Source organism: Squalius cephalus (assembly GCF_949319135.1).
Source record: "Squalius cephalus genome assembly, chromosome: 10".
NCBI classification, from domain to species: Eukaryota; Metazoa; Chordata; class Actinopteri; order Cypriniformes; family Leuciscidae; genus Squalius; species Squalius cephalus.
Window position 1 is genome coordinate 15,403,278 of NC_137131.1, and position 26,615 is coordinate 15,429,892.

Here is a 26,615-nt window from a genome sequence, read left to right on the forward strand (position 1 = left end):
TATATGTACAATTGAATACTAATAAATCTGTACTTTACTACAGAGAGCTAGGTATTATTGTGTAACAATAAATATTGTTCATTATTTTTTGTCTGTTGCAAGTCATCTATCTACAGAACAACATTGTTGCCAGACTGTTAGTAATTACAAATAGCTTTGAGTTTAACGAGTTCCATGTTGTATTTAGATCCTAACTGACTCAGCTTGCCTTACTGCTGTGTGTGTGTGTATGTGTGCAGAAACCCAAGCTGCGACGTGCACCAGGAGCCTTTGTCTTTGACTGTAATTGAGCCCAGTCTACAGGATACTCTGCCTCAGTGCATCAACACCAGATGCAGCCAGCGCTTCACCAGCAGGTACGCCATATACGGTATCAGTTGGGATCAGTCTGCCCTTAACAGAGTCTCTGAGAGTAATACTGATTCTCATTTCACTTATTCACTTATTCACAACCTTTGCTGACCAGAACAAAAAGCATGTGTGTTTCTCAAGATCAGGCGACATCTGCTAATATTAGATATTGATGATGAGTTATGTGCTTTAATGATTTGCAGAACCAGAACTGTGTTTTGTGTGACTAGATGTTAAATATGCATATTCACAACTTTTGGAACTAAGAAATAAATATAATCTACTTTATAAAGTGCTTATATGCATTTATATTAGAATGATTTCTGAGGGATCGAGTGACACTGAAGACTGGAGTAATGGCTGCTGAAAATTCAGCTTTGCAATCCAGGAATAAATAACTTTTTTTAATATGTTCAAATAGAAAACTGTTCTTTTTAATTGTAATAATGTTTCACAATATTACTGTTTTTCCTGTATTTTTTATAAACTAAATGAAATCTCACGACCATAAACTTTATATATGTAATATATATATATATATATATATGTATGTTCTGGGTTTCAGTGACTGTTTTGGTGTTCTGGACTGTGAGTGGTGTATGGTGGACAGCGATGGAAAGACCCACCTGGATAAGCCTTACTGTGCACTGCAGAAGGAATGTTTTGGAGGGATAGTGGGTGCCAAGAGTCCTTATGTGGACGGACTGGGCATTATAGGTGAGCTACTTCTGCTGAAGTCACACTTATTGGAGTTTATTAATATATAGTTTGTTTATAATAGCATATGTTGGTAAATAGTAGAGGGAACTAGTTAATTGTTTCTTTTTTTGTTTTGTTTTGCTGTTATATGCTCAGACGTTTGGAATTACACTGACTTTATGAGTCACACATTGTACCTTGAGGATTTTTGCTAGCGTGTATGCTGTATTTGATTATTTCATTTCATTATATAATTATTTTTGTACTTCTTGTCTCTGTGCAGACGAGGAGTTGGCTTCGCTGAACATGATCAAGAGTGCGCCCGTGGGGCCAGTAGCCGGAGGGATTATGGGATGCATCATGGTGCTGGTGTTGGCTGTGTATGCCTACAGGCACCAGATCCACCGTCGCAGCCATCAGCACATGTCCCCGCTGGCCGCACAGGGTGAGTCTGGACACTTTAAGGCTTTGGGGCTGGTGCTGTTTGGAAATAATGTTTGACTATATTGTCATTATTATTTTACTTTAATAGTTTGCATTGTAAAATCCAACGAGTTAAGGTAACTCAAACCATTTTGGCAAACGATTGCCTGGAACCATTTAAGTTTAAAAAACAATGTTTATGAGTACTGTGAACTTATAACATTTGAGTCTACATAATGTTAAATTAAACTATACTTCCACTTAAATACTTTGTGTAGCTGAAACTTAATTAAATTGCATTAAACCATTAAAATCAGAATCTTTAAATTAACTGTAATATTTCACTGTTAACTGTTAACTAGCATCAGCACATGCACACTTGCATGTACAGTAAAAAGCACAGAGACTATCACTGTGCTGAAGAGTGCACAGCTATTGCTAATATATGTTGCGTCCGAAATCGAATACTTCCCTACTATATAGTATGCGAAAAACATGGCGGATGTTGTACATCCAAAATTTAAATGAATTCATACTACCCATATTCTTAATATATAGAACATATTTTTTTAACGGTCGCAAAGTAAGTTCAAATTCAAATGTAGTACCTACTCGCCAATCCTCGGCCAAACAGAATACCTTTTAAATCACAACATAACATAACAGATCACCCCCTATATTAGTCTTGAGTAAAAACATATAAATGACTTTTAATTTTAACATTTGAAAATTCAACAATATTATCGATCTGACTGTACTGATGCTGTTGAATTAGAACTGAACTGAGCTGGACGATTACATATTTTTTTGCAGAACTGCTTTATAGATGAAATGAACTAATTTAATAATTGATGATTTTTTCAACAGAACTGAATCAACACTGAATTGACTTTAGCTGAACAACAGCCAAAATGCATAGTTTTCCTGTTATCACAGCTACTTTGAAACGATCTGTATTGTATAAAGCGCTATATAAATAAAGGTGACTTGACTTGACATTTACTCTCCTTGAACAGTCAGAAGCAAAGCATGCTAGGAACTAGAAATATGCTGTTGTAACTCATTCTATTTGAGTTCTGCTTAATATAATCATTTATTGAATTCACACACATTTTTTTCTATTAAGTACAATGACCTTTAAGTAATATTTATGTAAAATGAACTTTTTTCATTTAGTAAATACAGTAGCATTAGATAAAAAAGAATGTTAAAGGTTTTTGAATCAAAGTCAACATGCCACAGCCCTTACAACCAATGCTACTTCCATTATGTGGCATATTTAGAGTGAAACATGATATTCAGGTATTAAAAATGTAGGCTGGGACTTTATAAATCGAGAATTGATTAGAAGGTGACAAGTGATCTCTTGACAAAGAGTCTGGTGATGTCCGCCTGAAAAGAAAATTCGTTTTAGAGGCAGAGCAAGTAAACCTCACTTTAATGAGGGACAATCATTGAGTGCACTTCCTTTTAAAGTGTGCTACTCCCTGTGCTAATGAGATACTAAAGCATAGCTGACCGCTAGAAGGACCTTAGAAGGATATAAAAGTAATTTAAAGAGTTTAATTCCCTCTTCCCTTGCAGTTGCTCCCTAATGCTCCCAATTCAGCCTCTATATGTGCACGACTAGGATTCATAACTTTTGGTCTGATGCAGTTTAAACCGGGTTTTTATTTGCGTGAACTGTCTGATAGAGTCTACTTTTTTGAAATTGAATAGACTATAATGTTATATTCCCTTGAATTGGCTCCCTTCAGTTTTGTAATATCTGATTTTATTTTTTTATTTTTTTTGGTTCTGTGGACCAAAAGAGAAGAGAAAGGTATATTACATCAAATGTGTTCAGGGTTGCTTCATCTTTCTAATCTTCTTCTCTGCCTGTCTTGTCTCCCTCTCTCCATTTCATCAGAGATGTCTGTACGGATGTCCAACCTGGACAACGAGCGAGACGACCGTGATGAAGACAGTCATGAAGACAGAGGAATAAGTAAGATACCCGCCTGCCTGTCTGGCACAGATGCACACAAATGAGCACAGACAACACATTCATGCCCATTTTTGCATAAGTAATTACATTGAGGGTTTTTATGTACATCAAATCTGCAGTATTATACTTACCATTAATGCTGTTTTTCACTGATTCAGTGCATTAGACACCAAATGAATGATAATCCTTGAATTCTTTGTGTATGGTGTGCTGTTTTAGTCTCCTAGAGCAAAAAGCGAGCATTCATGCTCACAATGGTACTGTGTCATTCTTGTTTGATAATTGCCTCAAACAGCCATGTGGGTTAGTCTGATGTCGTAATTGGTCTCATCTTTAGTGATAATACGATAATGTGTTCCTGATCGTCTTTCTTGTTCTGTTGCACATTCTGTAATCAGACTTTTTTTCAATACCATCTGATTTACATCACAGAGTTGTTTTAATTCGATGTTGTGCTATGCATAACTGTAAGAAATGTATATTATGAATCATTATGCATAACTGTAAGAAATCTAAATGAATGAGTAACAGTTAGTATGGATATAATCCTGATTATCAGTGGGAAGAATTGGAAATGAGGAAAAAGTTGTACTAATGCTCATACTATCGCCTGAAAGGGTACTTCCAATGGAAGTCTACAGGGCAACCATTTTAAGTGCATAGCTGTCAGTGCATTTATTTTATTGGAGTTTTGTTTTACAAACAGATTGAGGTCAAAATTATTGGTCATCCTTTAGTTAATGATCCAATTGTCACTATTAACTAACTATTAACTACGGATTCTGCCTCAAACTCTTAATTACTGCTTATTAATTGTTAGTAAGATAGTTTTTAAGTTTAGGAATTGGGTTGGATTAAGGGATGTAGAATATGGTCATGCAGAATAAGGCATTAATACAGTATGTGCTTTATAAGTATTAATAAACAGCCAATATCCTAGTAATATGCATGCTAATAAGCAACTAGTGAATTATGAGAATTGGACCCTAAACTAAAGTGTTACCAAATTATTTTCTGTGGTAATCAACATTACGCCAAAAAGGGTGTAGATTGAGTTTAACTTTGGGAATTTAATCAAAAAAGATTCCCTTAAGTTGAAGGAAACACCTAAAATTGTTTGGCAACAGTTTTCTGAACTCTGACTCAAAGAATGTTTATGCATATGCATAATTAGTTCATTAAAACAGAAAATATGGTAACATTTTACAAAACAGTTAAATTTGTTGTAAAGACATTTTAACAGTTTATGGCACTTAATAACCTTGAGCTGGTCATTTTTAAAATATACTGTTGTTCAATGCACATCAATACACAGATTAATAAATGCACAAATGTATCATTGGTCATTAGTTCATGTTGCGTAATGCTTTAATTAATGATAAAAAACATTGTTAGTGTTACCCAAACTATTTATAATGATACAATTTTGTATTAATTACCAACCTGACCTGAATTAAAAATCCATTATGCATGAACCTGAACCAAAACCAGGCAGTCTGACTGGTACTTTAACACACTGTACTGTCTTTGTAATGTATTTAACATACAGTGCACATAATATACACACAGTGGTGTGATATGGTGCTTTGGGAGTCTGAGTTAGACATCTTTTTGAGTTTTTCCTCATTGTTTACAGAGTTCATCCTCAGTATAACCTTTTATATGAGAAAAAATATCTACAAGTGTGTTATTGCCTTTTAAATTTCCTGTACTCTTGCTGGTCAGCCTCAGACCCAAGTGCTTTATTCTTATATGACCGTTTGGCTCTTTTTCTCTCTCTCTACAGTCAGTAACACTCGATTTATTGCTGCTGTTATTGAGAGGCACACACACAGTCCAGAACGACGGCGGAGATACTGGGGCCGGTCAGGGACAGAAAGTGACCACGGTAAGCATACATGCGTGTGTGTGTGTGTGTGTGTGTGTCTGTGCACTTTTCTCTTAAACTCTAAAGGAAAAAAATATATTTGTAAGTTTGAAAAGATCCTTTTGAAACAAGGGTCATAGGAAAAAATTTAAAAGCATCACCATCAAATTTCTCACCTGAAAATATATTGTGAGTTTTATTATTGAAATAAAGCAAAGCCTACCCCAGGAGCTCAGTGTATGCTTGTGTTCAGCGTCCATTTCATTGGCGGCTCCAGGCTTGGGTTACACAGAGTCTACAGTGCATGCTAAATCTGCCGCTCCTCAGGGATGAGGCTTTCTGGAGATCATTGTGTAACCAGCAAGAGGAGAAAGGGCAGCCCTATTCCACAAGGAGAGGTGCAATGAAAAAAAAACAGAGGAAGAAAGACGGCAAAGTAGGTAGATTGAGAGATGCGAGAACAGTTAGAGGTGGCAAAGACCAAGTACAGAAGTTTCTTCCCTGTATTTTTATTTGGCTGGGTTAAAGGTCGCCTCCCACCGCCTGCTCAGTCATCCAGCTTAAGGGGTTGTTTTAAAGCAATATCGATTTGGCTTTTGAGTGTGTGTATGCGGGAACACAGCGCTGAAGCTTTTTCCTTGCGCTCTGACTCATTACCGCTCCACCAACACAGAGTTTTCGCCAGGAGCAACGTAGATATACGAGTTCTCGCTGTAGAACGGGGTTTAAAGAATTTCTCTAAACAGAGATGTGTTTACTGCCAGGAAGATGCTTTTTAGTACTTGTTTGAATGCTTGGCTTTTTGATATGTTTAGGGAAATATCCTGATCTAGAATCAGTCTCCCAGCTGTTTCATTCTCTCTGCAGAGTTTTCAAAGCTGATTCCAGATCCGCTCATGCAAACATTGATCAAAGTCAGGATCATAAGAGGTTTTTGACCTTTCTTTTCACCTCCGATCCCGTTTCAAATGTCAAATGCGGCTGGACGTTTGGCCACTTGACAGCAGGACAAGTCTTTTTTTGTGCTCTTTGTACTTTACCGTCATTTAATTCAGGACGTGGTGTGACATTATTACACAAGTTTCCTTCACAAATTTTTGTAGGCATTCTTTCCCACCATACATTTAGTTGCCAGAAAATGTCTAATCTGTCATTTTCTTCTTTGTATCGTTTGTATTGTTGTCTAAACAGGAACTGTAGCAGTTTGACACAGGAAAAATGGATTTGGGTAGTTGACAAATAACATTGACATTGAGCTTGTTTTTTCAACATCAAGATTTTAAGTTAAAATTTCTCACCATCAAGTTTCTAATCACATTTTATTTATTTGTGTAGAAATATTCTATATAGTCTCTCAAGTCTGTATATTCAAAACTGCCTGTATAATAATAGGTGTAGTAGGAAGTAGGCATCAGGATATTGTTCCTCAATGCAAAACTGCCTCTTTGGACTACTGCCATTACTCTGCACCACAACTTCATAAATGTTATAATCATTTCTGCTACTGTATCAATGCATTTATATCATATAGCTGTTTTTATAATTATAATATTGCATTGCACTAGTTAAAACATTATTTGTATCCCTGATCCAATATATGTATTGTTCATAGTGTTTGTGTATTTACATATACAATTAGTGGCCAAAATTAATGTCCAGAGGAGATTTGTCTCTTGAATGAACCTACAAGTTTTAATATTTTATATTTTTAAATAATTTAAATATGAGGGAAGAGCATTTATTTATCTGACAAATTTATTTGGCAAAAAAATGATAAACTACAGCTACAGGTTTTATTTCACTATCCAAAAACAATGCATAGAAAAACAAAAGGCACACAGGAAAAAGAATATATTGACTAGAACATAATCAGTTATTATTATTTTGTTGGTTCTCCCTTGTTTTTGCATGTTCATAATTTCTTTGTATGACAGCCAAAATTATGTCCGCACAATTTGACATGTTTCATTGCGTTGTCACAAATAAAACAATTGACTCCAAGCTCAACTATGAAATATGCTTACAGAATCTTTAACAAATTTATAATCATTTCATCACTTTTGGCCACTTCTGTATATATATATATATATATATATATATATATATATATATATATATATATATATATATATATATATATATATATATATATATATGCCAAAGACAAAAAAAAAAATTATTGATTGATAAAAAATGGCGTTCTTTTGAAATTCTTTTCAACTATATAAGATAATAATAAGAAATGTTTCTTGAGCAGCAAATCAGAATGATATATTAGAATGATTTCTAATTAGAATGATTAGAATGATTTCTGAAGGATCATGTGACACTGAAGACTGGAGTAATGATGCTGAAAATTCAGCTTTGCCATCACAGGAATATAATATATGTGTTCAAACAGAAACAGTTATTGTAAATTGTAATAATATTATACAATATTGCTGTTTTAAAAAAAATTACTCCTGTCAGATTTTAATTACTGTTTTTTGTGTAATTCTCATGGGGAAAAAGAGATTGTGTTGATTATGTTGGTTTTTCCGTGTGAAGACTATGAGATTAGAATGGATTATGATTCATTAAGATGATTAGTTTAACGAGGGACTAAAGTGCTCATGATTTCGATCCGCAGTTTCTACAGAAGTCTCAGTTTGAAATTTCTCTTCTAACTGCTCCTTTAGAGATACAAAAAGCTGTTAGCTATACTAGTAGAACATTTTAGTTTCAAAGTTAATTTATACTGTAGCTTCGGGAAAATATTGATTGTGATTCCATATGTATTTATATGTAGGTTATAGCACCATGAGCCCTCAGGAGGACAGCGAGAACCCGCCCGGCAACAACGATCCTCTATCGGCGGGCGTTGATGTGGGCAATCACGACGAGGACCTCGACCTGGACACTCCTCCGCAGACAGCCGCTCTTCTCAGCCATAAGTTTCATCCCTATCGGCACCCCCACACGCACCACCCCCTGCACTTGCACACGCACCATCTCCAGGCGGCCGTCACCGTGCACAGCGTGGACGCCGAGTGCTGATCCGGCCCACCCTTGACCCCAAACAACCCGCCAACCCTGCCTTTTAATGCCACTGATATCTTCATCCACCACCCCGAACATCAGCCAGCCCTCAAGTCAGGCCCTGCATCCTCCAAAAACAGGAGAGAACCTGAACTCCCAGCTCTCCCTGGGCATCCACTGCTGGTGGTCAGAGGTGTTTTGTGCTTAGTGACCATGGGAGGTGAACATTTGACCCTCCCTCATTAGGGGAGTGAATTTGGCAGGTGCATACGATACAAAGCTCCTTGTTTTTTTTTGTTGTTTTTTTTCTATTTTTCCAAGAAACAATGAAGATGAAAGGATTATTTTTCTACTATTTATTTAACAGGAGTGGAGATGGAGATAAATGAATGGGGAGAAAAGAGAAATTGACTGACTGAATTTGTCAGCTTTCTACTTGGCCTGTGGAGCCCATTTTAGAACCCGGCTCTGTTTTTTCTTGTCCTCGTTTTGACTGCGTAGCAGCCTTGAAGGATTCGATTCATGGCACATTTGAGTCTCACACATGCCATGAGAATTTCTTGTGGGGAGAGAAAACAAAGCATTTCAAGGAACAATAGACATGAATGCCTGTGCTGCACATCAAGGAGACGTGAAAAAGTGTTGTATTCTGATGAGCTGTCACTCTCTGGTTTGTTTGTTTTTTGACGGTATGACATGATGGTGAATTTCAAGACACTGTGCAATGTGACCAAGGTGTTCTGGGCCACAAACCCAGCGCAGGATATTTGAAATTTTTTAAAAGATGACTGGGAGAGAGACTATGCTCAGTCCTGCTACTGTGTGTGCGAAAGCTCTTGTCGTGTTTCTGTCTGCCTGATTATTTTACATTTGGTGTACGAGAGAGAAAGAAACCGAGTGCGCATGTGTTGGTGCTTGTGTACGTAATTGTGTGTGAATGCGATGGATGTGTGATACCGCAGATGGATCGTCTCCATTAATGTTGTCGATTGTTTAAGTCATTAGTCAGTATTGATGGAATGCCATGATATTTTTCAGATCCTTCTAAACCCATGCGCACTTTTACTCAACTGCCTGTCTACTGATATGTAGACATTGTGCTCCTATGGTTTTAGAGGGATTGTGTCTATTGTTTTCAGAATGAAATGATATACCATGTATATACATCTAAAATTTAACAAAGTAGCTATAAATGTGTCATACACTACAAATCCTTTATCCTCGTCGGAAGTGTTTTATTTTGTCAGTGTTTATTGAGTTCATGAGAGCTGTAGAGTTTTTCTGCATATGCTCTTAAATCGCATTGAGATTTGGGTGAGGGAAATAGCTAATGAATAGTTTATGATTTTAATGTATCTGTGACCAGTCAAGTGATCTTAAATGATCAAAACAACTTTTCTCATATGATACAGAAGTCTGGTATTAGTTCTGTCCAGCCATGTCCCTGTGAAATTTCAAACTCAATCTGTTACAGTGACAGTTTTAATCAAGTATACCTTAGAGACTGCTGAATCATATCTATGAATCATATTTTATGTGCTTAAAGGTTCAGTCCGTGTGCAGCTATCATTTCTATTTGGTCATATAACACTTTCAAAGATGATATTCAGATATATTGCAGGGTTAAAGTGATAAACTGTTTTACTTTGAATGTCGCTGCGATCAATCTGGTCATTATATGGTATCTGCTGTGATTCCAAAATAAGTGATGATAACGCAGAATTTGGCATTTGTGTTTATATGCAGTTCTGCATTTAGCGTCATATGAAAAGATCCCATATTAGCTTTATTCAAATGTTTTACAGAGCAAGTAACTTCAATACTTAGTGGATGAAGATTTCAGTCAGCTCATAATTCAACCACCCCAGGAGGATTGTGGGCTAGTTGTCACTTTTTACTCCAGTGAATAGGGTGGGGTTACTGAATAAATCAATTTCTGTGTAGGCACGTCTTAAAGTCTTGGCTACAAAAAAAAAAACCTTTTAAATGTTATTGCCAAGGAAAAAATATTCAGTTGATTAAACACATTGATTTTTGCACATTATATAAGGGAAGGCAAAATCTTTTCTGATAAATTAAAATGAATGTTTTGAGCTAGTCTCAAACCAACATACATTTGTGTAACTGGACTTTTGACCTTATAGTTACTGAGAAGTATCCTTAGTGTTAGCTGCCCTGTTTGACAACTACCCCCGATGTCCTCTAAATATTATTACTCAATTAACAGTTATCAACATTACATCTTTCTAATGGAAAAGCGTTTGCATTCAAGTGCACCACTATTTCTCTATAGTGTATTTCTTTTCAGTATATCCATTATAACCCACATTATAACACTGTAAAAAAAGATTTGATATGAAAGATATGACTGCATACAGTGAATTGTCTGTGTAAATGATGCAAAACAGTGGGCTTTACAGGGCAGGATTAACATAGGAGTCTGCTCCATCAGCCCATTTCTGACCTACATTTACAGTTTTGGGTGCACATAACGGGCAAATAAGGTCATGTGAAGTGCAGGGCATTCCTCACGCGCAGCCTGGGATTTGCATACAAGGTCATAAAAGACACCGTGTTACAGCACCGTTGATCCTAGGTGGATAATTTTAACCCAAACGTCAGTTGCGAGCACACAGTGAGGTTGGAATAAAAGTGGAGCACTTCTGTTAAATTGAGTCCAAGGGGGACAGCATCATTTTTTTCGTGAATCGGTTATTTGGAACAGTGTGTTTCAAAGCACTTTTAAAGAAACCATTCATATACACTTTGCATCCTCACATCTTTTTTTTTAACGTGTCTCCCGGCGTGGTATATTTTGCTGCGTTCATGCCATGTTGTGATGATCTACTCAGAGCTGTTCACGTTCTCAGACTAGGAATTATTTGTTTCTATAGCAAATGACCCTGTAGCGGTCATGTGTACAAGTCGGAGCTCTCAGGGAATTCCAAGTTTACAAGTTGTAATTGAGTTCTACGAGGATGCGAGCGTTTTTTGCAAGCTGTAATCTCATAATTATGAAAATTACGACTAGTGTTGGGTGTTATGCATTACTAAGTATTTAATTCCTGTAATTTAATTACTTTTCCCTTGAATAAGTAAGGGATTACTCTTAATTTTTCTGTAATTTAATTACAGTAACTTCTGATGTAATTGCATTAAATACTGTATTAACCATAGTATAAAATAATAGTGGAGTTAAGATCAAAATTGAACGTCTACTGATAAAATGTAGGTTTTTAATGTAACCATACTTTGGTCAGTTCAAGAATAATTTATGCAATTTTATATTATTTATTTGAAAGAATTAAAAGAGCAGTTTCAGGTCTATCCTTGTATTGTTCAACTGGTCGAGGTTGATATGGGATTTAGAAAGTAAATAGTAACAAGTAATGCAATACCTTTTAGAGAGCGTATTTAGTACAGTAATCTAAATACACTGTTGATAATGTAATTAGTAGCAAGTAATTAATTACTTTTTTAGAGTAACTTACCCAACACTGATTATGACATGTGTGAATGCACCTTTACATACCCTAAAAATGTTCCAATATGCCATATAAACATTTTTCCTATTACTTTTTATTAACAAGAGTGTTTATTGTAATTTAATGTGTTTAGATTATTTATTTGGGCTGCAAAAAACAAACAAAAAGTATTTAGAGTAATTTGCATGACTATTTACATAATTACATTACGGATGAAAGGGTTTTTACATGTTAAATACATAATGCTATTTAGCCTATTAAAACCAACTCAACCCCCAAATCAGTCAAATCCTCAGTACAGTCAATGCGTTTACGTTCAGTTAATTAGTTGTCGGCTCATTACCAGTCGGGTTCACTCGGACCGATTCAGAGCGAAACTAAATGTTTTAGACCCATAGACTGTAAAAAGTTTAGACACCATTTAAAGGTCCCATTGCATGAACATTTCACTTTATGAGGTTTTTTTAACCTAAATATGAGTTTGCCTAGCCTGCCTATGGTCCCCCAGTGGCTAGACGTTTTGATGGGTGTAAACCAAGCCCTGGGTATTTTTGAGAAAATGAAAGCTCAGACGGGCGAATCTAGAAATCTTCCCCTTATGTCGTCATAAGGGGAAAGGTTACCTCCCCTTTCTCTTCTTTGCCAGCAAAAAGAATTTGGCCCGCCCATGAGAAAAATGAGCTGCGCGAGTGCGATATTGGTTTTTCCTCGAGAGACATCATGGCTTGCAAACGAGCGAAGCATGGCAGTTGCTCAGTGTTTGGATGTACAAATGAACACAAAAGTATTTTTTTAGTTCCTTCATCCGAGCCTCTGAAGAACCAGTGGGTTATGTGAATTTCTGATGTGTAATTGTTCAAGTTCAGACAGATAATCTTTCTCTCAAAGTCGTTCAATATGCATAAGTAAATCAAGCCAGTGACTAAACGATCAACTTCATGTCGTTTCTCTAAGTAGGATGAAAATAATCTTACTTAAACTGTGATTAATATATATACAGAAAGCGATCAAAGAACAATCCCTTTCCAATCGCCCAAGCTGTCAATCACACAGCGTGAGTTTATCTGGACACTTGCCAAAACTCGTTATGAAATCAATGACGCTGTTACACTGCACAACGAAGCTCTTACTGTACTTACCTCATGTTTGCATTGGTGAAATTGCAGAGTGAGAGTGCAGAAACTTCACTGCAATGATAAGATCTTCATTCACGTGATCAGGCTGTCATCTGCTCAATGCTCATCAGTCATCACTGCAACCTTTTATGTGATGGGAATAGATCTAAATACTTAAACTTCTCACGATTCGTTAATCCCGATAGCTGTAATAGTATAATAGCTGTAATACTAAAAGTTTTCGAGAGAGTTCCACATGTAATACTAGATATTTCATATGCAAGCATGTCAGCCAATCACAGCAGTGGGCGTTTACTCTGAAGTCTCACAGCAGACTCGCCCCTTCAAACAGAGCGTTCAAATCAGAGGCTAAAATCAGGCTAGGAAATATGCCTTTTATTTGTAAATTACAACTTTTGATCTAAAAAACATACTAACATTATAAGGGCACCCCAGGAAACATTGTAAAATACTAAAATAATCCATGCAATGGGACCTTTAATGAACCGGTTCAACTGATTCATTGAAAATAATCTGACTCGAAGGATTCGAGTTAGTTAGTCGAAGCTTTAAAGAAAGCCAGTAACTCAAGTTGCTCCAGCATCTTCTCAAAATGCTTCTCTCATTCTGTCATTACCGCGAGGCAAACGTAATATATCCTGTGAGATGTGCAAAGTGTTCACTTTAATTACTTATTGTTCTCTCACTTTACAGTGAAACTCAAAATGTATTGTGAAATCAGACAGTCGCGCATAAATAAAACAATCGCCCGTGGATTCGCGATGCTTGAGACCAAACACACACACACACACACACACACACACACACACACACACACACACACACAATGACACAAACACACTCACGACTCGGATACCGCCGCCCACGCACACTACACGCATTAAACACAGCTCGCGGTGAGGAGTTGAAGGTTCCCATCACCCCTTTTCATAAACACACGCGCGTCCCAGATGCGCGATCTGCCCGCTCCAACACTCGCTCGAGCGCCCACGCACTACTTTTCCGAGCCATTGAAATATTCTGGTCTTCTCTTTCACTCCCACTCAGAGACGAGCTGAATCACTGCTTCAATTCATGCTCAGGTAATTCAGATGAACTCGTATATGTTAGGGTCTTTCAGAAACTTCCCAGCCTTAGTGATGGTGGAAAATCACCCGTGTGCACTGTGCAATGATGGAATCATTAATCCGCGCACTGCAATATGAACTGACAATTGTATTTATCAAGCATTGCAGTGGCGGTTTACTTTGAAATGGGCTATATATTTCCTTGTGCTTTAAACCGCAACGTCCTAAATTGCACAGGTAATTTCACGCTAAATAAAACAGTTTAAATTGTCATTTGAATAGCTCTCGTGTTGAAAAAAAACAAACAAAAAACATCCAGGATCAGAGCAATGTGCTAGCTAGCCATTCTTAAAGAGTCAAACGCACGGGTCTGTAAATATTGTTGATGTGGGATGTGTAGCTGCTGAAACTGAAAGCGTTCATTCAGGGACATTATAAGGACTCCTGTGATGGAGTCTGCCAGGAGATGGCATTTAGCACACCCACGAGAAATGGCATAAGTCATTCATTCCACACCAGACCCAGTGTATAATGAGTCAAAAGATCTGTCAGGCATGCATGATTTTCTGCAGGCATGCCTTTAGATGTTTTTGCCATACATAAGCTCTCCACGCATACACACTAAATGATTTTTGAGCTATAAATGTCATCTTGTCCAGTTTATTTATTCCTTCATCCAACAGTTCAATAAACAATTAGTGGTAACACTTTATTTTACAGTGTCCTTGTTACATATGTTACATGTACTTACAATAGTAACAGTTAATTATGCATAATTGCATGCAACTAACCCTCAAACAAACCCTAATCCTACCCTAACTCTATAGTAAGTACATGCACTTAATTAATATTACGCAGTAGGCCCTACTTAAATATATAATTACACTGTAACAATGACACCGTAAAATAAAGTGTAACCCAATAAGTTAATACTGAAGAACTTACATTTTTAGAAATATTATTGGCAGTTATGTTTGCTCCATCAATGAAAAATAGTTCCAAATGAAAACGCATCTCTGAGCAACACAGCAGTGGTGGTTCATTCCTGAGTTATTCTGTATTTTTGAACGAAATTGGTTGAGTGAATGATTCAATAATTATAGTCACTTGTCAATAATCGCCACTATTGGACAGAGTTTTGGAAACATGAAAACAGTGAAGTGATCCAAACACAAGTGAAAAATTGAACGGCACTCTAGAAATGCCAATAAAATTTTCTGCCAAAATAAGCTAGCCTACTGTTATACTGAATACCAATAAAAGTGTGGTCACACATTGTTTAGCGAAATCCAGTTGTTTCAATATGAACCCACACAATCAGGAGTCTCACGTGTGGGCAAAAAAGTTCCCCATGCAGATGTTTTTCACATGGATTCGCCACGCTGGCTGACAGAAAGATTCTTGATTTGAGTGACTTAGTGTGAGCTTAGCTTTAACCCAGCAAGCAATAGCCTTCATTTCACCGCCTAGGACTAGGTTAACAATAGACCCGATATAGTCCGGCTATGAGTAACCCACTTCTAGCCAAAATAACCTTGAATTTGGTGACTTTTTTTTTTTACCAAAATAACTTGCGATATGTATAATACTCCATTATATAAGCAAAGTCAACAGTGATTACAAGGTGTTTGGTTCCATTTCTTATGTTTATGCGTATAAATGTTCTTGGGCTATAGTTAGACGTCTATAAAATTTTCACTGACAGCCCAAATTTTGCCTTGTTTTAGCCTACTGTAGACGTCAGGGCTGTGTTTGGATGGCAATCCCAAAATTGCTTGCTGGGAAGGTATAGTCAAATTTTTTTAGACAAGTCAATTGTCTATTTTCAATTGTGTATCGATGTATGAAGCACAGCTCACACAAAAGTAATTGTCAAACCAAACAGCTTTCTGTTGGTCAACGCTGTTGACTTGAACCCGTTGTGATATCTGTGTGGGGAAATCCTTAGCACTTACACAAAAATGTCAATCGCATAAATTCCAATTGAAATAACTCGATTTCCCCTACAAAAATGTACAGAACAACAGTAAATGTAATTGTACTTTTATACAGACTACAGACAATGGACATATTTTTTGCCTGTAAAATATTTCTGAAATTTCACTGTGACCTAGGCAATTTTGGAAAGGCTAGCAATATTTCGACATAGAAATAAAAAAATCAGAGTCTGAAGACATGCACAGCTCAGGGTAGAACGTTACGGGTTGTCATCTCGTAATTACTGTTACGACGTGCCGTGAACGCAGAATAAGCTCATACTTTTATTAAACTTAGTGCTACAAATGGGCTCTTATTGTAAAGTGTTACCATTTCATATAAATTCAAACAGTCATGCTTAAAGATGGCCATTTATAAATATCTACACAAAGGCCATAGCACTGTTTTTAGATACATATTGTATGTAATGTATACTCTCACTTTATTTGATTCTATTTTAGAGCACTTGATAATTCTGTCTAATGAAAATATGTATTACACAATGAAAAAAGAACGTTTCTCATGTCACTAGCTTTATATGAAAAAAAAAAAAAAAACCGAACAAATAGACAAACTAATGTAAATAGATGGTAACATTGTGACATTAAACATTTGGGCCAGACTTGCATGTATTTTTGTCATATTGTTTTAAACGCTTGAGGTACTAATGGTACTAAAGGTACAAATTAATGACTTTATAATGATATGAAACATGTATGTAGTGTACTGTTTACATTCCATTTCGTTGTCTATGTTTTAAATCCGTTTCTGAAGTGTTCGCGCAGGAACGCGTGTCAAAACAAACTCCACGAGGCATCAGTGATAGTTTTTATTTCGCCTCTGGATGCTGCTCTCCTACTGTAAAATGACAGTAGACCCTTCTCAGCCGGCCCACCAACTGACGGAACCTGGAAAAACTATAGAATGTTTGCCTATAATTGTTCCAATCAATCGGTCGACCTCATGGCCTTACGGAATGCGCTAATGATGTGTAATGTCTGCACAAGCAGGGTGCGCAAGGTATGGAAATACATAGGCTACTGTAGGCTATGTTGAAAGGCAGGTAGGACATCGTATCATTGTGTTCGGACAGAATGCAATGATTGGATGAACTTTTTTGGTTCCTGAGACTTCCACAGAAATATATATAATTTTTTAAATATTTAAACCACTTCTACTATTGATGCTATCAGGATGTGAAAAGAGTTTCAACCAGTAAAAAAACCTTTAAAGTTGGCATGAAAGAGAAGTTGCGAAAAGCTTTTCGTATTGTGATGTATAGCCTATCCAAATGAAGCAGCTTCTCTAACGAGAAAAAAAAAATTGATTTTGTCCATGGGGAACTGATTGGATCCTTAAATCATTGTCATTTTCTAATGTGATCTCATATGATTGACAGGTTGTCCCGCCCTCATGACGAAAAAGAACTCATCAGAGAAGAGAAGGGATGTCCTTGCAAGTAGGAGGGGAAGGGGGCACATAATCTTTTAAAATAATGATTTACACGGATAAATAATTTATAATAAATATTGCATTCCATGAAAAAGAATTGTCAATTTTGATTTCATAGTGACTTTAACTGCATGTGCTTTAAAAATGATTCGCATAAATAAATAAATACTAGGTTTATTTAAATATTGATAATGTTTTTAATATTTGTTAATAACACTAGGTATATCTGCACACTAGAACTATATTATTTGATTACATCATTATGTGTTACTGTTTCATTGCTATCGTATGACATTGTTCTTTTCAGAATAATCGTTTATTTATTTATTTGTTTAAAATACTGTCCTGGTTATACGGGAAAAAAGAAACTGACAGTCAGAATGTGTTTAGTTTTCCATCGGTGGAGGTCGCCAGCTGTACTGTGTCGGGGCTCATCCTCACTTACTTTCTATCTAGAGTGGTTTGACTCAAAGCACAGACGCCCACCTATCCGCTCTCTCCGACTCACTTTCCACTGAGCGCTTCAAAATGGCGGCAGCTTCATCCATCCAGCCGCCGAGCGTGCACGGGATACAGCGGGAAAACTCACCTCACCCGGAGTCCGACAGCCCCGCGAGCCGACAGGAAGAGGACGCAGCATCCGAGGGGATCACCATCCTTAGAGATCTACCGGAACTTGATCCCGAGGAGATCGAGAAACGGCTGGAGAAAACTCGCAGAGAGCTGAGCAACAGGAGGAAGATCCTTATTAAGAACCTGCCACAGGATACAACTAACCAGGTAAAGAGATTTACATTGGCTACATCAGCCTGACAAGTGAAAGTTCCACTGCTCACTAGTTCATGAGAAAAAGAAACACATTTCCAAGGGCTCTTAGTATTAAGTATGTTTGTCAAGATACATACACGTTAACAGCTTTTATTATTTCACGTGTTACGTTAACTTACATCTAACGTATATAAACAGACAGTTTAGCACAGCACGTATGATGTATATTTTTCAGCCAAAATAAATAAATTGCAAACACAAATAAGTTCCTAGAAAGTTAAATTAAACAAATGTTAGTTTGAAATACGGATATTTGGCATCAAATTAACGGCTGAGGAAACGCAGAGTTCCGTTTAAGTGACCTTGAAAGATGAATGAATAGAAAAGTGCTGAAACTTTTACGTTTATCATCGGAAGAGCTGTAGTATAACTGTTTGCGCGCAACCCAAAACGTTATTTGCCTTAAAATAACAAAATGTAGGCTATATTGTGAATCACCACTGAAGTGAAACGAAAACACAAAAGCGTAAAATATGCAGTAAAATAACAGCCCGACGGCACCTTTTGATGAACGCGCCGCGCGCTCCGTTTGTATAGCCGCCGAGTTCCGCTGAAAACGAGCTGCTCACCGTCCTTTCTGGTTCAGTTTTAAATCAATCTTTTTGTCTTATGTAGCCTACCCCTACAACATAACAAATACGACTAAAACACTCATTAACATGAACATTTAACTAATTCCGTGTAACTGTTAATATAGCCTACTGGACTTCTTTCGAAATAAATTCACTCATACAGTACGAATTTAATTTGAATGAGCCATAATGGTTTTTCTTTTATGTTTTGTCAAATTATTCCTATTGATTTGCTGATATAGCCTACTGATGTCGTTCCTTTTAAAACGGTTATGATATTTACATATGACTTGTTTACTTAATGAAGGAAGCATGCTGCAGCTTTATTAATTTGCCTGGTTGTGGTTAGACTTTGTCTTGAGGCATGTTTGCTCATGGAGACAGACAGACAGACAGACTGAGATCCGGCTGAGGGCGTTCAGGCAGGGAGAACAGCACAGCGGTGAGCTGAACTCTGAGTGGGAGATTTTCATATTCAAGGAGCTGAGGTAGCTGCTGCCGATGGCATTTTTTCCTACAGAGTTTCCCCCCACATTATTAATGTCAGTAAACATGTCGGATACCTGGCTCCTTGAGGGAGGTGTAATATTTCCCCAGCTTCAGGAGGAGATGAATGCAGTTAATATCCAATTGTTAGTATCTCCTGAACAGATGCCGCCGCACTGTACGTCTGCTCTTCAACAGTGCTTAACACATGCAGTTTCATATTAGGTTGTCATGATGAATATCTCATGCAAAAAGCTGGGTTTTTTTAAATAGGTGAATTCAGGTTGATTGGGACACTTTTTCCAAGTCATCTCAATGGCAAAAAGTGTCCCAATCATCCTGAATTCACCCTATGATTAATTGTTTTGATATACTATTGTATATTATTTCACATAGCACATACTGCATTGTGTATTACAAGCACCTATAACCTTAGACAGCACGACAGTGAGTAACAGTTTGGAGAAAAGTGTCAGGTGCACACCACCGCTGTGATCGGGTCACAGAGTAGCGGCTTATCACTAAGAACACATGTCAGGCAAAGCAGCTCTCTCTCTCTTTCTGTCTGTGTCCCTCATTCATACATACACAATCACTCCGCTCCTTATACTGAATAATTTAAGAGCTGGTCGGTCACAGGTTGGGGAAGTATAAATGTCAGAAATCATGTTGATTGGCTCTTTGTCAGGTGACATCTGATGTGCTTCATATTTTGGGTGATCTCACCCCCTCCCCACGGTTGAGCTCTGTCCACTCTTCCACAGGTTTGTTGTTGGTTTGTCAGTAGCAGATGTTCAGCACTGGAGAATTAACGTGCATGTTCACACAACAGTTAACAAAAAAACAAACAAATAAAATGAAAATGAAATTATATATATATATGCATATACATATGTAAAAGTTTTTGAGTCGCCTTTTGAATATGTTTTTTGACAAACTATTACTTTATTTATTTATTTATTTATTACAGTGGTATTTTATATCAAGAGACTATTTATTAATATTGTGAATTATTTTTTATATTTTACTTTTAATGTAAAAGTTTTAGTCATTTTTAGTTTTTTTGTCTTTTTTTACTTAAAAAAAATAGGTCTATATTTGTAGTCATTTTTTCAGTTTTAATTAATTTAGTGCATCAAGTTAAACTAAATGTAAATGAGAAATATTGCCTTTTTCAGTATTTCTTTATTCTATTTCTTTTTCATATTGCCTTTAACCCTGAGTTATATGTGAAACAATTGAATAATAATTTAAATAATAATTTACTGTCCCCAAGCTGTCTTCTGTCAGTGTTTGAATGTAATCCTTGAAACCAGTAGGTCTTTATCACCCACCCCTAAATAAAAATAGATTTCAAATCTGCCAAAAATTGAGGAAATATGTAGTCTTATATGTTTAGAATTGCTAAGGGATCAGATTCAGCAGTGTTGTTACATAAGAACCTCTAAACATGGAAAATACATGTACTTGATGATACTTTGTTTTTTGTAGAGTTATAAGCCAAGTATGCCACTTGAAATCACATGAAATCATTAAAAATGCCTTCAGTGTGTAGGCGGTTAACAGTGACAGGCAACAGAGAGCTTACATATCACTTATTTAAAGCTTGAATGATAGGGATCAGTATCGGCCGATTGTGATGACAAAAATCGATATTTGGAATCGGCTGCAAAACATCCTGATCGAAGCATTCCTACTGTTTACCTAGTGTTGCTCGCTAGAATAAATTGTTTCCTTTCCCCTTCCCTCTGAAGATTAGTTTTTGACTGGTTTAAATTTCTCTCTGTTCTGTCCTGACCTCTCATCACCTTGGCTGTTGAATCGGGTCACCATAAGACAAAGCAAGCTCTACATCTGATAAGAGTTTTCATGTCTCACCCCACTATCTGGCTTTCCTGTGTGCAAAAACCTTTAAATTTCATCATACGTACTCTGTTTAGTAGGAGACCGCAGCCTGACCAAACTCAGACTAAAATACAGTGAAAGTTGTTAAACTCATCTAAAATGCTATGAAAGTGAAACAATGAACATCTCAGACAATTAAATCCAGTTTGACAGTTGTTCTGCTGTCCATTATGAACAGTTTATTGAAAAACATTAAATTAATAATTAAATTATTTTACATATTAATTAAGGTCATAGACCTCGATAAAACAACTAAGAAATTTACAGTACCATAATGAGTATGTTGTGGAAATGTTAAATGCTGCATGACATTTATGACTAAATATAATTACTAGGGGTCAGACTAAATGTACTGTACATGGAAACTAGATGTTTTTCATAATTAATTCCTTATGTATTGCACACAATTCTGTTAGTTTTCCATCCATGTTTGACATTGCCTGGAGCCGGGCTAGTATAAAAGCTTGTCCTACCTAGCAACAGTAACCAAGGGGGTGAAGTTTAGTGAAAGATTATCTCATTGAGTGACAATAACAAATTTGTTCTGCACATTGCAGATTGAAAATGAAAAACTACCATATTTAAAAGTGTGTGTTGTGAAATAGTAGTTAGCAGCTTTCATCAATGTCACAGACCTACAACACATTCATAAAAAAAAAAAAAAACATCTCATCGTGGCCATGTCTTCTTGCTCTGTACAAAAATTATACAGAAGTGAGCATATTTAAACTCTCACTGATAAATTCCTCTCTCTTTTAGTTTTAACTTCCCTCTTTTAGTTTTAAATCCTCTTGTTAATGCAGACCGTCTTTCAGCATGAACTGTGCTTCATTGGTGAACATGCGCAGGGACATTAATCAAGGGCAGTAACCTCCATTCGTTCTGTTAGCTTTCAACCGTCCCAGATGTTTAGTTGAATCATAGCAGGCTGATGCTGGTCCTGACATTGTGATCCATTTCTAATGGTATCCGGATGCTTACTCAGGCTTTCTGGCCATTTATGGGCCATTACAATGCATGTGTTAAGAGAAAGCCATAACTGAGGCAGACTTCATTGTGTGGAAAGTGTCTTGTTGACTCTGTCTAGAGGGAGAGGGAGGGAATGCATTGCTCTTTGAAATGGCAAAGAAAGTGAATTAGACTAAATGTTTTTCCATTTACCAAAGTAGTACTTTACAGAATTTGAAGCTGAAAAAAATGTAGTTTATTTGTACTATATAGCAGATTAGATGTATGTCTGTGCTGTCTACTCAATTTCAATTGGTTTTCAGACATATCGAAGGCAATGAATGTATTAACAGACACGAGTAGTATTCAAGTAAATTCAAATTCTCATATTACTACTAATATATTAGTCTAGTTCTCTTCTCATTTACTCACAATCATGTTACTTTCTTTCTTCTGTGGAACACAAAAAGAGAAGTTTTGAAGAATATCCAAGCTGTTATTGTCTACAGTGAAATGTAGTGATCTGGGGCTGGGCCTGTCAACCTCATGAAAGATAAAAAAAAATAAACAAAACCATAAAAGTATAATTAAAGGGTTAGTTCACCCCAAAATGAACATTCTGTCATCATTTACTCACCCTCATGTCTTTCCAAACCCTTAGAACATTCATTAATCTTCAAATTACAATATTTTTTAATGAAACCTGAGAGTTCTGTCATGTAAACAACACTCTGAGGATTCAAAAAGGTCAAAACTTTGTAAATGTGATATAGGAATCAAGTGGTTTAACCCAGTCTTCTGAAGAGACACGATTGTAGAGCTGTCACTAATGATTATTTAGATAATTGAGTAATCGGTTGATTATTTTGACGATTAATCGAGTAATCTGATATTTTTTGTGGTAGTAAAAATAGACCCAAGCCTTTAAAATGACTAAAAAAAAAACCATATATAACAATGAGGCAATAATATTTGGTTAAAATAAAGTATAAAAAACAAGTAGGCCTAAACATATGGTTTTATAGAACAAAGCTGTTAAAATACAATATATAAACAATCATCTTATGTACATTATGTATTATAGCAAATGCCTGCAGAGGGCAGCCTGTTGTTGTTACACTTTACTGCAGATCAAATCCTTTTTCAATTCAAATGTTTACTTAAAGGGATACTTCACCTCTGGAAAGATGAATGTGTATTTAAAATTGGTCATTTAAGTAGAAGAAATGTGAAGAATTTTTTTAATTTGGAGCTTTCTAGACTGAGAAAAGCCAGAAAATGTATTTTTGGCTTATGTGGATGAAAGACAACAACTCCCAGAATGCACTTGCTTCGCTGCCCTAGGAGGCCACGCCTACCAGTTAGAGAGCGCAGTTGAAAACAACAAGGTTAGGCTACCAGTGAGTCTCCGTGACGAGTCTGCCTGGGATTTCGAGATCGCCCAAAATGTCCGGGATTCGGCTTTTGCGTTCTACAGTCACCATTCATCATGTTTACTGTGGCGAGCAGGACGAGGCTGAGGGTCGCGAGAGAACGGCGCAAGGCCGGTGGCGTGATTACTGATGAGACACCTGTGAGACGCACCATCTCTCACGGAGGTGCGGGAATTTTCTTAGCAATGTTAAAACGCACATCAACCGATGTCTTGTTTAGCGTTCATGTAAACACTACATTCAGATTCACCAATCGGAATGAATTCAGTTAGATTGAAACAAGAGGTGTGCATGTAAACAATGAATGGCGACCGCAGAAAGCAAAAGCTGAATTCCGGACATTTTGAACGATCTCGCCCGCCGGACAAGTCCGGGAAAAGGAGGATGGTAACCCCTACTACTCAGTTTTCTCCTACTACTCAGCTTTCTCCACAGAACAAGAGCCTGTTAGCTTAGCTTCCAAAGAAAGACGGCTGACTGTGTGTACATTATGTGAGTGAGATCCCACCCTCTATGGGCGGGTTGAACAAATGCGGAACAGCCCCTACTACTGGCTGTAGTCTTTAGCCTCTGGCCAGAAAATCCTCCGATGACGCAAAATGACGATTTTTGCGTCATCGGAGGATTTTTTCCAGACAAAAAATACATAAATCTCTCCTCTCAGGAGGGTATGAGGGTGGAAAGCACGGTAATTCGAAAATACTACAGGTTTTCTACTAATACAAAGCTTAATGCTAAATCCTGAAGTATCCCTCTAATCTTTAATATTTGGCAACTTCTTTATGATAGAAATGCTACAGCCACTGTAATTTCTTGAACAAGAACATGGACATCAAAACATGCAAACTTAGAGCGAGGGTTTAAACTCTTATTTTGATGGCGCAATCCCAACGGGATGCACCATCCCCCCAATCCTCTTTATCATGGGCATGAACCTTCTAATAACAGCAGTGGAAGGCATAACTTGTGGCCCCGTCCTGGAGTCAGGCATCATTCAGCCGGTTCTGCAGGGTTTCATGGATGCGTTAACAATAACAACTGTGACGCATGTCCAAGCAAGATGGGTACTGGAAACCCTGGATAACGTAGCCACTTGGGCAAGGTTGTCATTAAAGGCCAGGAAGTCCAGAAGGCTGGTGATCAGGAAGGGCAGAGTCACGAGTACGTTTGGACTTCAAGTTCAAGGCGAGGTCATTCCATCCATTGAGAACAGCCCCATAAAGTGCTTGAGAAAGTGGTTCAGTGCATCACTGAAAGATGGTGGCAATGTTGCAGATGCTGTGAAGCAAACCGAAGAATAGTTGAAGAAGATTGACAGGTCCGGACTCCCCGGAAAATTTAAAACCTGGCAGTACCAGCACGGTCTTCTGCCCAGGCTTATTTGGCTCCTCACAGTCTATGAGTTCCCCATAACAGTTGTAGAAGGCATCAAGAGGAAAACCAACAAGCACCTGCGGAGATGGTCTTTGGTGGGCCTCTACATCCGTTCAGGACAGCTGCAGCTCCCTCTGTCATCTGTCGTGGAGGAGTTCAAGGTGGCAAAATGCAGAGTCGCGCTAAGTCTGAGAAATTCCAAAGACGTCCGGGTAAAGCAAGCAGGCATCATTACAAGATCAGGCCGTAAATGGGCAGTTAGCTCAGCCAGTTAACAGGCAGAAAGCTCACTGAAGTGGCATGACATCATTGGCAATACCTGCATAGGCCGCCAAGGCCTGGGGTCGACACACTTCCAACAGTTCGGGAATGCAAGCACAAAGATAAAGCGAGGCATGGTCCAGTCAGAAATCTGAGCTCAAGAGGAACAGAGGCGTTTGTCCAGAGCAGTGAAACAAGCATCCCAGGGAGCGTGGACAAAATGGAATCTGCCCAAGTGTAAGATCACATGGGCAGAGTTGTGGAGACTGGAGCCCTACCGCATCTCTTTCCTGCTGAGCTCCGGGTACGACACCCATCCTTCACAGTCTCATTTGCACACATGGGGGTTTAGGGACGAACTGTACTGCAAGCTCTGTGGTCAAAAGGGGACACTGACACACATATTGTCAGGGTGCAAAACATCTTTAACCCAAGGTCGATATAGGTGGCGCCACGACAAGGTGCTCCTGTCCCTGGCCGACACTTGAGCGAGAGAGGTGCAAGAAGAGGCTAGGTCGCACAGACGAGAGAAAAAGTATCACCTTCATCAAGGAGGGAGCCAGACCCTTCGCAGCCAGGGCATCAGCAAAATCCAATCTACTGCAAGCCACAAGCTCTTCGGAAATGACAGTCGACGTCGGAAGGAGGCTGCAGTTTCCGGAAGTGGTCAACACAGCTCTTCGCCTAGACATCTTCCTGTGGTCAGCCAAACACCGTAACATCATTGTAATCGAGCTGACCATGCCATGGGATGAGGGCTGTGGGGAGGCTCATGAGAGGAAGGCCTTGAAATATCAGCCTTTAATCCAGGAGTGCAAAGACAAAGGATGGCAGGCATGGATGTTCCCTATGGAAGTAGGGTGCAGAGGCTTTCCTGCCAAATCAGCATGGCGGTGGTTGTCAGCTTTAGGCATGGACGAGAAGAGCAAAAAGAACGCTACTCGTAGGATGGGAGAGGAGGCTGAATGAGCTTCATGATGCATATGGAGTAAGAGAGAGGAAGACAGCTGGAAGCCAGGAGCAGATGGGCAGTAATTTGGCCACCACTGCCGACCCACCAACTGGAGAGTGTTGTGGTTAAGGTTCGAAACACTCAAGGAAGGTTGGGTTCCACCTGATGATATCTGCTTCTGGCTGAAAGCTACGGCTACCTTAAAGAGCATCTTGCAGGTTAGAAGACCCAACAAGTCAATGTATAGAAAAATAATGTAGGAACTAGATTTTCTTTAAAAAAAACGTATAAATACACTACAGTGGCTTCTGGAGTCGTTTTTGTGAGAAAATTTTACTTCCGCTTCTGAAAATGGGCGTGACGTAGCACGAGGGAGAGCGGTCGATTCAAACAA

The 26,615-nt window shown here is 37.9% G+C and overlaps 2 protein-coding genes across 2 annotated transcripts in view; both read left to right on the plus strand.

Moving 5' to 3' along the window:
* Window positions 1–9,561, plus strand: part of cachd1 (cache domain containing 1) — a 69,416-nt gene extending 59,855 nt beyond the window's left edge. Inside the window, exons 22-27 of the mRNA XM_079883653.1 lie at window positions 240–356; window positions 917–1,068; window positions 1,334–1,495; window positions 3,383–3,460; window positions 5,247–5,348; window positions 8,116–9,561. Of these exons, the coding sequence (XP_079739779.1) occupies window positions 240–356; window positions 917–1,068; window positions 1,334–1,495; window positions 3,383–3,460; window positions 5,247–5,348; window positions 8,116–8,363 (859 nt within the window). The 3' untranslated portion in view covers window positions 8,364–9,561. The remainder of the gene's footprint in view (window positions 1–239; window positions 357–916; window positions 1,069–1,333; window positions 1,496–3,382; window positions 3,461–5,246; window positions 5,349–8,115) is intronic.
* Window positions 9,562–17,442: 7,881 nt separating this feature from the next.
* Window positions 17,443–26,615, plus strand: part of raver2 (ribonucleoprotein, PTB-binding 2) — a 66,643-nt gene continuing 57,470 nt past the window's right edge. Inside the window, exons 1-2 of the mRNA XM_079883658.1 lie at window positions 17,443–17,469; window positions 17,919–18,242. Coding sequence (XP_079739784.1) covers window positions 17,458–17,469; window positions 17,919–18,242 — 336 coding nt within the window. The 5' untranslated portion in view covers window positions 17,443–17,457. The remainder of the gene's footprint in view (window positions 17,470–17,918; window positions 18,243–26,615) is intronic.